The sequence below is a fragment of the Gymnodraco acuticeps genome, unplaced genomic scaffold (genome assembly GCF_902827175.1).
Source record: "Gymnodraco acuticeps unplaced genomic scaffold, fGymAcu1.1, whole genome shotgun sequence".
Lineage (NCBI taxonomy): Eukaryota > Metazoa > Chordata > Actinopteri > Perciformes > Bathydraconidae > Gymnodraco > Gymnodraco acuticeps.
Window position 1 is genome coordinate 2,422,513 of NW_022990391.1, and position 13,290 is coordinate 2,435,802.

General features: G+C 38.7%; 1 protein-coding gene across 8 annotated transcripts in view; it reads right to left on the reverse strand.

Annotated features, from left to right (window-relative positions):
- Positions 1–1,078: 1,078 nt before the first annotated feature.
- LOC117551595 (glutamate receptor 2-like) overlaps positions 1,079–13,290 on the reverse strand; it is a 148,637-nt gene continuing 136,425 nt past the window's right edge. For 3 of the 8 annotated variants that reach the window (XR_004569820.1, XM_034224513.1, XM_034224510.1), the window contains one exon: positions 1,079–3,742. Coding sequence is in view for 5 of the 8 variants with exons in the window: in XM_034224513.1 (XP_034080404.1) it covers positions 3,608–3,742 (135 nt within the window). In the remaining 3 variants the exon portion in view is untranslated. Of the gene's footprint in view, positions 3,743–12,927; positions 13,110–13,290 lie in introns of those variants that run through there. The other 5 variants (XM_034224512.1, XM_034224509.1, XM_034224511.1 and 2 more) reach the window with 4 other exon arrangements.

The following is a 13,290-nucleotide window of genomic DNA, read 5'->3' on the forward strand; positions in this document are numbered from 1 at the left end:
TTTTAGCTGTAATGCATGTTGGGATATGGTGTTTATGCGATGTGAAATCCGAAAACATTTAAAAAATGTTTTAGAATAATACTTAATTCCGAGTGTGCTTGCCTTTCTCTTTGAAAGTCATCACATAACAGCATTGTAATACACGGTTCGGCTGCATTAAATATTACACATCTGCCCTAGTTCTTTATTTATAGAGCCCTGATGAGAAGACCTTTGGACAAACTGGAAGAACTGCAGCCGAAACTGAATATGTGACATGGATCATAAATCAGCAATTAAACAATATCTTCCATTTCTCTTCACACAATACGTCTCCTTGCAGTATCAACACTAATTCGGCTGACTTTTATATTTGATCCAATTCGTAGATTATATTTACACCATAACGGTGCACAGCTGATAGAAAAGGACTTGTAGTTTTTAAAGATATTACTGATTTTCTTTGAATATAAGAATGTAAATACTGAGTTGAGAGAATAGTCAGGGGTTTTTGGTGATGGGAGACACATCTATGGAATCACAATTTCAACAGCTTACCATTAAATGACGGATATGGCTCAGATATTAATGTGTAGAACTACAATACGTGAAATAATATAGCAATATCCTGTACAATTATGTGAAAACACGAATAAAACTACACATCTACAAGTATACCTTATATATATATATATACACATCTACAAGTATACCTTATATATATATATAGTGTCCTACACTAATAATATAAAGTTATTATGGCATTGTATGCTGTGTGTTATTTGTAACATCTTGATAAAGTATAATTTATTAAGGTTGACAGTTTTTTAACCCGCACCGCCTAGTGGTTAAAGCACGTTATTGCATTTTTTTATTGAATATGTTATATTTGATGAAAACATATACATATTAAGAGTAGCCTACATACAAAATAAGGGGAAAGTAGAAGGTCAATGATAGAAATATAGAATAGAAAATATCCAGAAGATACTGTAGTGATCTCTACAATAAAACAGCTAGTGCAGGATGTCCAAAGATATTAATTCAGGAGAGGCTGAAATATAAAATGGACAGTAATATCTCTTATCAGTCACACACCTTCTCCCTACACGCATTTTATTAACACTTTCATATCACACTCTTTATTCCTTAAAGACAGTCATAATTCATATGACCATTAAAGATCATTGTCAACATAAACAAAAGTCATTTTAAACAAAAGACAAATGCAATGGGTTCAAATCTCAGGACTCATGTCTTATGTTATATGAGTCTGTGTGTTTCTCTATAAAAACATTTTGAGGGCAGGCAAGTTTAATATATAATGAAACAGTCAGATCACAAATAAACTAAATACTATGTGGTTATACTCATATGTCAAAAAATATTCGGGGTATCCATCCCAAATCATAATTTACTTTGGTGAAAATCAACTACCAAGAAAGTGATGAGGGATCATTTCCACATCTCTATCAGTGTTTGATAACACCACCATGGAAATCTCATGATATGCGTCTAAGATATGAAATGTCAGAAGAAGATTTCTGACAGTTTCAGCTTCTCTCAAACCAGACGTTCTCAACATGTTGAATGTTGTGGGAGAAGTTAACCAGCTCGCCTCTAACTAATAGCATTAATAACAGCCTCCTGGTGAAAGAAAAATAGCATACTTGAGTTCTTAAAAACATACACTATACATAACAAGAACCACATTATTACTGCAATTAAATCGTTGATATTATTCTTATTACTATTATTATTAAACATTAAAATGCAGCCAGGCTCAAAGCTTCCGGCTGTCAATTTATCGTAAAGCAAAACTCAAAGTGACATGCAAATGTTTTTCTTCATCCTCTTTTCGGCTTCCTCGTCTTCGATGCCATCATCAATGCAGTATGTTTATTAAAAGGAAGGACTTTTTCACAGTTTCTTGTCCATCTCACAGCAGTGAGCGCTCCCATTGGCTCAGGTTTCAGTATCAGCAGCTGCCATTGGCTGAGCATGGAGAGCTCTGATTGGTTCTCAGTCTGTTTGGCACATTATCCAGTTGGCTTTAGAACTTATTTGACAATAATATGTGCATGTGCACGTGCAAATGTTAGGGTTGAAGTGTGTATGTGCTGAGGTATGTCAGTGTGTATTGGGGTTGTGTATAGGTGATTAGGATCTGTATTGTGAGCTGACCTATAGACAGGGGTGGGCAGGATCTTTTTTAATTTGTATTTGAAGCACCATATTTATATGAACATATAAATGTAATGTATATTATATACATATATAATCTATCTTTTGATAACACTGCACAGATAATTTGTCCTGTTTTGACATTATTCCAAACATTATGAAACTTTTTCTTTTTTTTATTCCGCAAGCTGTTCCACCATTATCCATCCTCTAAGCTTGTGTAACCAGGGACCAGCTGTAACTGAGTCTCAGCCTTTTCAAGCCCCTCGCTATATTGGGGCTTATTGCCCCAAGTAAAATATACTTGAAATGGTCTGCAAATGTAACTTACAGCATCATAACTGATATTTGAATTATGCACATATTTGTAGTCACTGTGCCTAGCTGGGCTGTGAGCCAAACCCCTCCTGAGCAGCTGCTTTATTGGCTGGAGAATACAACATGTGGCCCTTTGAAAGCTTGCAAAGTCAACTGTACCACAGAGACAACAGCCACAGTGAAAGAACATTCACATAACCCAAACTGTGTCTGGCCATTAGCTGATGTAGCGCTCTGCAACACTAGACTAAAGCCCTGTCCTGGGGTCAAGCTGTCCTCCCTGCTGGACAACGTGTCAGTGGTCCAAACTATTTCAATGGCTTATGTTTTTTATCAAAATTCCCGCTGAAAACTGATGTTCTACTTTTTGCTTATAAGTTTTAGGATTTTAGGCTTTGTTTCCGCCCATCCCTGTGTATAGTCTATGTACAATACCAGTGTGTGTGTGTGTTTGTGTGTGTGTTTATCAGTCCATGCATCCCTTGGGTTTGGTAAAAGACTCTACTAATTAGGAATTTTCAGGCAGAATTAAGAAAAATAATTAAGAACAATAACACCATTATCATAATCTGTTATTACATTTACTATTATTTCATGGATGTGATTTTTTCAGGACATCCGTCTTTGTTCAAAGCACTTTAACCAAGACTCTTTTTGTATACACACAATTCCTGATCACATCCCTGATTAATCTTGTTATTGCATTAACGTCAGCATCGCTGTTGTCCTTAGTCTCTAAAGCCTCCATGGCAAAAATCTACGAAACAATGATGTGTTTGTTTAAAAACTGTCCACTGTGCTTAATTGTTTTTTTATTAATTATAAATGACCAGCCATCTTTTTGCTGATGGTTCAGTGATTCACTTTGTAGGTTGGCAGGTCTTTGCTAAAACCTGACAGCCAGTGGTGGGGGACAACTTGTGTCCAGTCTTTGTAGGCGAAATAATAAATAGTAAGATCAGGAGTCCTCAGCGTGATATGATTGGGAAACTCCAGATTGAAAATCAGGGTAGATCACCCATGGTGAGTGGTAATTGGTCACCAACGGAGATGACAAGCATTTCCACTCACTGTCAGAGGGCAGGAGGATGTGTGGCGCGGCTGTAAGGCACTGGCATGGGTCAGGTCAGGACAGGTCAGTCATGCTGAGGCTCATGGGTAATCCTGGACGGAGGTAAGCCACCGGGACACGACCATTCTCACCGGTCGATCCTGTGATGGATAGACGAGCTTTGGAGCGCATCGCATCTGTGAATTTCATCTGTACAACAAAAAAAAGTTTTAATCATGAAACCCAAACAACAACTACCTAGAAAAGATGTTGTAACACAACACTTACCCTAAAGGAATGGTTCATTGTTTTGGGAAATGTGCTTATTTACTTTTTTTACAAGAGAAGATTTATATCAATCTCATGTCTGGAAGAAATTTAAAAACTGGTTTCAGTGATAGCGTTTTTCCTAAAATCCTGAACAATTCCTTAAAATGATTATCAGCCTGATGTGATTTAAATGCATTGTGGGATGCATTGCAACGTAGAAAATAATTTTAACTTATCTTGAGTGTGGAATTAAATGTATTATTAGAAAAGCAATCATCTTGCATTTTCTTTAAAGACAAAAACGTATTGTTCTTAATAGACTTGAATATTTGTACAGTGTCCCCCTTCAGAAGTCTCTGCAGTATACTCATGACACTGGTTTTATTATTACTATATTATCGCATTTATTCTGCATTTAATATTAGTACACTTTGAATAGGGAATAGAGAATGTAACATAACCTCTGTTTGCAGCCGAGGGGAACAGGCTGTTATTATGTATCCCCCTTGGCCTACTGGTTCTAAAATGACCCAGAAACGTATCAAAAACGATCAAAAATAATGTTTTTTACACAGTTTCTTCTTGTCCAAGTTTTTCATACTCACTGTGCACATGACAAACAGGCAAACTGAGTTAGGTTTACTACATTGAAGAGCATGTGCAAGCAGTACACTACTCGTTGTTTTACTTTTTAAAAACATGAGATTACACATGCATTGGCAAGTTCTGTTCATTATTTCATTTCTGGCTTAATGCCACCAGATTTTCACTTTTGGCAGGTACCATTGACTTATTAATGTTGAATAAATCCTTTATTATGGCTTTTTTTATAGCTAGCTATGATTTTTTTTTAAATATTTAATGTATCACTAACAACAAACTTTATACTAATGTGGTATGAATGAATGAATTCATAATGAATATGAATACATACAATGTTCTAGCAATGCACAAAAGAGACGGCCGTTTTATATAAAAAACGGGAACATGAGTGTTTTAAAAAGCTTCCACAAACAGGCCTTTCACAAATAAAGGTACAATTATTATTACAATTACAGTATCATCACAATTCATTTAAAGACGTAATTCCAGAACTTTTTATATAAAATTAATCTCATCAACATTAAAAAAACAGACATATTTTCCCTTTTGTTACCGCAATGTTTAACAGTGTCATTTTAGTGTTCCTTTGAAGACCTGTCAGGGAAAGCTTTGGTGAGAAAGTATGTTCTCTCTGTGGCCACATATTGCTGCCTGAATTTTTTAATTCAAGCATTTAAAAATTGAGGACAGCTCTTAACAAAGAAAGATTAAATAATCCTTCTTTGTTAAGAGCTGTCCTCAATTTTTATTTTCTTCACTAAAACACTACTTAAATGTGATTCTTTATTCACATGTTATCAACCTTGACAACATAAAGTACTCATTCTGAAGACAGGAGCTCTGAAAGCAAAACTCAGTGTACTCAAACCTTGTTTATTATATATCATATATTATATAAACAATTTCACAACATTCATCTGCTACTTAGTAATTATTTATCTATTATCTAATATATCATTCCAATAACTTGTATATAGACTTGTACTGCACTATTCCACTTTTTTTAAGAACTATTTTTCTTTTGTATTACTTTTAATATAATATACTTTAATATTGCTTTAATATTGTCTGCTTATCTGTATTATTGTGTTGCATTGTTGGAGAAGCCTGTGACCGAAGATTTTCAACGACATAATTACTCTGTAGCTATGTTAGTTTGACAATAAAGAACCTTGAACCTATCTTCATCTTATTAAATAACTAACGACAGTTTCATTATCTTTCCTGTTCATTGTGCTCTGTGTAAATGTGTTTTTAGTAAAAATTGGGTTGAATGTGAAAAACTGGGTTCTTTGACTGATTACATTTCTCAGTTGAAAGAGTTTTGATGGATTGATGGCCTCAACAGCAGTTTTTCGTGTGCACTGATTAGAGCGGTGTGGCCCAGCAGCTGAGCAATCAAGAAAAGTTTCCTTTTAAACCAGCATTTTCTTGAAGCGTGAGCTTTAATGTGAGACGATGACAGATAACTGAGACCAACTCAGACTTGGCAAAATATCTTTTGAGCTGTCTTTTCACTCTCCTCATATAGACGTGAACTCTTTGTTCCTGTTCAGGTTTCTTCTTGAAGATATTATAAATATATACCTTTCTGCTCCCATCTATCCACCTAGCTCCACTCACACTTAATACTTTGTCACAGGAGGCCTGTGGAACTGCCACTCTGCTACTTGAACTATTGAGTTCAGTTCTGGCTATGCCTTCCCACAATCTCTGGATTGCAATGCTCTCACTGAAGCTTGATCACAGCAGATGGTACTCCTGCTGCTCTTTCACCAGCTTACTCCGTTACACACCCTGACCGCAGAGGAGGCGGCACTGGATTACTGATCTCAAATGATCTCAATATATCTAATTATAAATATAATAGGATGCCATATTATCTGCCCTGAGATTCAAAATTGCATTTAGTTGTGCACCTGTGTTGCAACATTACAATTAGTTACCATTCAAGCATTTAGGCAGTGGTCCCAAACCATTGGTCTGGGGACTGGTACTGCTCAGTGGGTTATTTGTTATCAGGCCACAATGAAAGTGGTGAATGATGTGGCGAGTATTTTAGATAATAAGCAGAGTTGTGCAGCTCAAAAGCGTTTGACACCGTCGATCATCGCATTTTAAAGCAGAGGCTAGCCAGTATAGGCATGTCCAGCCATGCAGTAGGGTGGTTTGTGAACTACCTCTCTGAAAGGTCCCAATGTGTTAGGCGCATTCACACCGCAGGACTTTCCCTGGTACTTTGGTTCTTTAGTTCCGTTAGTACCAATAATGTCGCGTTCACACCGCCGGGACTACTCAGTGCCGGGAAATCTTTTGGCCATTTTCAGTCCCTGCTAGAGAGGTGGTACTAACCTGGTGATAAAAGAGTGCCAATTTCTATTCTATTTCTATTGGCTGGGCGAATTGCAAACCACGCCCCGTTAGACTCTGAATTTGTTTTGTTAGGCAGCCATTTTTTTCCTCGCTACAAAACCACATCCACACCTGAGCGAGTAGTTTTTTTGTACTTTAAAGCAGTTATGACCACACGTAGGCCTACTACAACACCGGAGCGGTGGAATGGTGAGGAAGTGTCGGCGCTTCTGGCAATTTTCTCCGAGGACGGGATGCAGCAGCTTCTACAGAAAGCAGTTCCCAACTCCAAATGTTTTGAGCGATGTTCGCAAAAGCTACTTGAGCTGGGAATCGTGCACAGTGCACACGGATGCCGGGTAAAAAGAAAGAAACTCAGGCAGGACTATAAAAAAATTAAAGACCACAATAATAAGAGTGGTAACGATTTTCTATTGTTATTATATATATATATTGCCACTGTTTTTTAATACTGACACCTAACTTGCACTAAGGTGTGTATACCCCCTCCCCCGTGTAGTTCTTCTTCTCTCGTTTTTTTTTGTACTCGCCGTGAAGTGGTTTTGCGGCCTGCCAGTAAACCCAGAGAAGAAGAAGACGAAGTGACGTCAGCGTAATCTTGCCTCAGGGAAAGTCCTGCGGTGTGAATGCGGCTATGGCACTAGCCCCCTGGCGGATTCAGTGCCGTGGTACTTTAGTGCCGGCACTAAAGTACCGCAAGTCCAGCGGTGTGAAAGCGGCTAATGTGTTCACTTTGATGGGCTGTCCTCTGAGTGGTTAAACATTGCTAATTGTGTTCCCCAAGGTTCTGTTTTAGGTCCACTTTTATTCTCCATATATATCAGTTTAGGTGAAAATGTGGATGAAGCTACTTTACATTTCTATGCGGACGATACCGTGATGTATTGTGCAGGTCCCTGGTGTTAAATTACAGGATGTTTTTAACATTATTCAGACTCAGCTCTCTGAGCTTCTTTTAAATGTTGAGAAAACCAAGGTAATGCACTTTTCTAAAGCAAAAAAGACACCAGAGCCTGTTTTTAGAACTACGCAAGGAATAACACTTGAAGTGGTTACCTGTTACAAATACCTTGGTATCTGGCTTGATGATTGTCTCACTTTTAAACTTCATGTCAATAACCTGCTTAAAAAGCTGAGGGTTAGGCTAGGTTTCTTCTACAGAAATAAGTCCTGTTTCTCGCTTGAGGCCAGGAAAAGGCTAGTCACTGTGACCTTTTTACCTGTGCTGGACTATGGTGATTTGATGTATATGAATGCACCTGCCAATTAACTGGTCAAGTTAGATGCTGCGTATCACAGCGCACTGAGATTTGTGACAAACTGTAAAGCATTAACCCATCACTGTACCCCGTATGCCAAGGCTGGTTTGCTTTCACTAACTGTACGGAGGCTCAGTCACTGGTACATTTTTATATACAAAGCCATGTTAGGGAAACTTCCATCTTATATCTGCTCCCTGATCTCATGGAAAATTGTAAGTGGCTACTGCCTGAGATCGAATGCTGTGGTTTTATTAAATGTGCCAACTGCTAGGACTGTCTTAGGGAAGAAAGCTTTTAGATGCGCAGCTCCTCTGTCTTGGAATAGTCTGCAAATTAAATGTAAACTGAGCAATCTGGTGCCACTAAATGTTTTTAAAGCTCGGTTGGATGCTACTCAATCGGAAGCTATTGGTACCTGTTTATGTGGATAATTATTAGGGATGCACGATATTGGTTTTTTGAAACCGATACCGATAACTTCCTGCTTCTCAAGACCGATACCGATAAAACACATTTTTTTACGCCACTAATTATTTTAACGCGATTAACGCATGTGTATTTTTTTTCCTTGGCCGCCCTGTAGTTTCAGAGCGCATTGAGTTTAAAATACCATCTACAAGCTGATGCTGACAGCCCCGCTCCTGCCGCCCGCTTGTGGCAGACCACACTTCCACGCTCACCGGCAGGCACCGAACATAGACTGTATATATAAAGGCACCGACTGGCCATCTGGAGGACCGGGAGGGTGTGTGTATGTGTGGCCCGAGCGAGCGAGAGACCTTACGTGCATTGTTGTTGTTAGCATCTGGTGCTAGCTAGCTGCGCTAACGGATATAAGGAGCTGTTTAAATGAAAACAGAGAAGCGACATTTCGCCACAACTGCGCCGAGCACTTGACTTTATGCAGGAAGCCAGACAGTGGGACATTGTACGAAAAGTCAGCACACTCAGCACGGATAGTGCGCAACATGATTGCAGCGTCCAGGCAGCTCCCGTTCGAGCATATGCCTTGAGTTGCACATAGCTCCAACGCCCATACCACCATACTTCACGGCCGCACACCATTTACGTCCCAGCCAGGCATGAGTTAGGGAGCGCTGGATTTGTGAAGAACTCCCCTCTTCCTAAACCACTAATACCACAGTACTGGCAAAACGGGAGGAGCAGAGTGAAAAACAAGCGCCCCTCATCCCAATCCACCCACACCGCAGTATTTTTTATTTTTTTTTACCCAAAAAATATATTGTATATTGGCTATTAATACTGGTATCGGGTTTATCGGGATGACGTCATAATTCCTAATATCGGACCGATAATTATCAGGCCGATAATTATCGTGCATCCCTAATAATTATGTAAATGATGCTGTATGATGTCCTTTAGTTGTTCTATTTATGTTTTTATGTTTCATGTGGAACTACTTGAGCAGGTCTCCCTTGAAAAAGAGATCAATGATCTCAATGGGATTTATCTGTATAAATAAAGGTTTGAAATGAAAGGCCGCACAGAAAGATTGAATAAAGAAATATTTTATTGATTATCAGTTTGAAATATGTGTTATTTTGAAAAATGACTGGATACATCATGAGCATCTGTGTCTGTTGACAAGACGCTCGTCTTAGTCATGTGATACTTTACTTTTAAAAAAAAAAGAAGAAAAGCGTGCTGGCTATCAACAGGTGGCCTTAAAAGTATGTTTCCCACAACAACTCTGCCTGTGTTCTGGATTAAAATCATGGCAGATTATCCTGAGATCGCCAAAGAAGCACTGAAAACCCTGTTTCTATGTCCAACATTCCGTCTTTGTGAAGCGTTTTTTCCCCCGGTCAAAAGATTTTGTTCAGAAATCTATCGCCCAGCCCGCCTTCATATTTGTTTTTATGCCTGTTGTATCATTTTATTTCGTCACACCTGGAAGGCCCGTCCGTGAACTATTGTCTTACCGGTCCATGGCGCAAAAAAGGTTGGGGACTGCTGAGGACCTTATTACCTATTAACTATTGCTTACTTCAACATTATATAGCGTTACCACATTTTTATTTTACATATTCTTTTAAATTGAGACCCATTCCTATGGCACGTATATCCAACATGAGCTGCCAATGATCCCCATTTAAAAAAAATATCACCAAGAAAGGAAGAGGGAGATGAAGAGAGTGAGATAGATATGAATATTGAAAGCTAGCTTTAATGAGTGGGTGATCAGCAAATAGCAAACGTGCATAAGGTCAATTGTGGGGGGATGTTACAAATCAATGAACAGAATTGCTTGATTGCTTGGAGTTTTGCATCATAGTAATACAATCTTTGATTATTATTTCATATGAATATAGCTGAAAGGAACCCACTAACTGTGCAGCTCTTAGCAGTGTGTTAAATGGACTGTACTTACAGTCTTCTCGACCCCTCAAAGTGCTCTACATACTACCAGTCATTCACCCATTCACACCTAGCACCACTTGCTCTAGGAACTAACATTTATACACACTCACACACCGTTGGCCATCGGGAGCATCTCAGGGGTTCAGTATCTTGCCCAAGGACACATTGACATGTTGACTGCAGGGCTGGGATCGAACCCACAACCTTCTGGTTGAGAAAAGACTGCACTTCCTCCCAGCCACAGTCCCCAGTGTTAATTGAAGATATGAGTTTTATTATTCACCATTTTATAAAAAAAACAAAAAATATGTCTCAGTAGAATATGGTATAAATCTATACATTTTGAAAATGGAGGTAAAGAGAGAGACATAAAATACAACAACTTTTACTGAGGCCACTCAATGCAGCGAGATGTACTGTAGCATTACAGGACCAAAGCATCGTGAAGTATGTTGCAGTATGGGCAAAAGTGAATACACATTTGAGGCAGATGAAACCATTGAGGACCATTGATATGTTGTGAATGAGTATGAATTCTGGTTTAGAGGAACTTCTAACATTATCTTTTTGTTAAGGATACCTGGCCATGGTGCCTGATACTGCTACATCATATAACTCAATAAGCTTTGGGCTACTTTCCTTTTGAAATCATTTGTTATGAGTTTAGCTTGTGTTTGCTGAAGGAGAGAAACAATGTTCAATACATGTAATATAGGATATCACTTTGTTGTGAGGCTTAACTAAAATATGGTGGTGTACCTCATTCCTATCCTTAGGGGAACATAAATGATATTGATGGATACAAGTAGATTCAGTTCATTCACTCGGTAGAGAATAAGAGACATCTATACAAGCCAATCTCCAACACTAATGCATTGTAGTCCAAGCAGAAACATCTAGAAGGTTAAACAGAAACAACAGTTGAGAAGCTGGAGTAGGAAGTGGAGTGGCTGTGCTCCATCCGTCAATGGTTTCTATTCTATTGATGTGTTGTTATGGTGAACCTATCGTCAGAGGATAATTATATGGAGTGTAATGAGTGTGCGAGGGCCGGCCTTGATTTTGTTTCCAGACTACTTTACGTATTACATACAGTATGTCTAGGTGGGAAAGATTTGCCGGGTGAGGTGACAATAGAAGTGTCTTCTGACGCTAACATGTGTATAATGGGGTACAGTTCTCCTGTTTATTTAAAACAACCACATTCTGGCTGGGTCTCCTGACTTTGAGGGGAAGGTTATGTAATGCGACAGAAGTTTTCCCCTGATCTTTTCCACTTTGACCCACTATTCCAAGGTTGAGTGCCCAGGTTCAGCTCATCCTTCCCTAAAGGCAGACTTGCTAGTCCTTTCTGTTGTAGAAATCTCAGTTGAAGTATAAATGTGCACCTGGGCCTCACATTTGTCCCCACAGTGTCTTCCATCAGGCCATGCAGAGCTGTGACATTCCCATACTGTATGTGTTGTAACAGGTAAATCATCTCAAAGCAACAGTGGTGTTCATCACAGCAACACAGCTGTGTTTTATTAACGCTGTTTGATAATGCTGCCATCCAAACCATCCTATCCTGAAAATGAAATCATGGGACTGCCTAATGAAAAGCTGACATCACGGCAGATGGAAGTGATCGGTCAGAGAGTCGGTCCATAAAAGAGGATGATTGGCTCGAACGTAAGAAAGTTTGATCAGGGAACTAAACAAAGTACAAATGGAAAAGCGGATGGGAAAGAGGCTGAATAGAGCAGAAGAGAGGAGTGTAAAGAAGGAAGCGGGACAGAGGAGTGAGAGGGAGTGAGGAGAGGTGATGAGTGGACAAAGGAGTTTCACAGCCATACACAGGTTAGATAATATCCAGATACTTTGCATGCAGTGTTGCTTTTGTTTATCAAGAACAACTGCTGCATTCCTGAACATCTAGTGAATCATACCATCAGCAGTGCCAGTCAACAACAGTTATTACTTTTGTCTTCTTTTTATGATCATTTTAACATGCAAAAAGTATAACATAATAATACCAACATTAATAAATTGGAAACAAAGCAGTAGCGTAAGCTCTTTGGAACTGAAACTTGGCATTGAATTTAAAAAATATCCTAAAATGTTTGCATAAAAGTCATTATATTGTAAACTTATATGTTGCAATTTAAAAAAAAATAGGCCCAGCCAATTGTTTGCCTTAAATAAAACAGTTATCTTTTCTATGAGGCCTCAATACCTCTTTTTAAGATAACTACTGTTTTCATTGATTAATTATCTCCTCTTTGATTTTGTCATTCAATGCCACAACTGCCATTAAAACTAAACGCTCAACAGCATACCAGATCAAGTTCCACTTTGAACCATTGGCCATATTAAAATGTGTCCTTGAAGCTGCTAGGCACCACCATAATGATACTACAGCTGCTGTTTGATGGTATGAATGGATACCAATTGAAAGTGAATTCTAAAGAATGTGTATGACTGTGAGGTGAGGAAAGTTTCAGCCATCAATCATCACTCTCCTACCCGTGTTAGATCTTGACACTCTCAATGCCGTAAACGTTGTAGCCCTCTTTATAGGTGGCGTAGTTTGGCTGGTGGCTGGGGGACAGCAGGTTGAAGTTGGGGGCATGTTGAGGAGAAGACAAAGTGTGTGTGTAGTTTCCTGTGTGCTGGGGGGAGGACAATGTGTTGGCTGCCACCTTCATAACAAAAATAAAATGATTGGTATTACTATACTGTACTTATTGAACAAATAATCTTTAGAAGTGTGACCAATAGTAGTTTACTGCAGAGAGAGAGAGGGAGAGATTTATATTACCCCATCTCTAAAAGGGCTGACAAACTTCATCCTCAAACTTACAGATGTATTAACATGAACAGTATGAG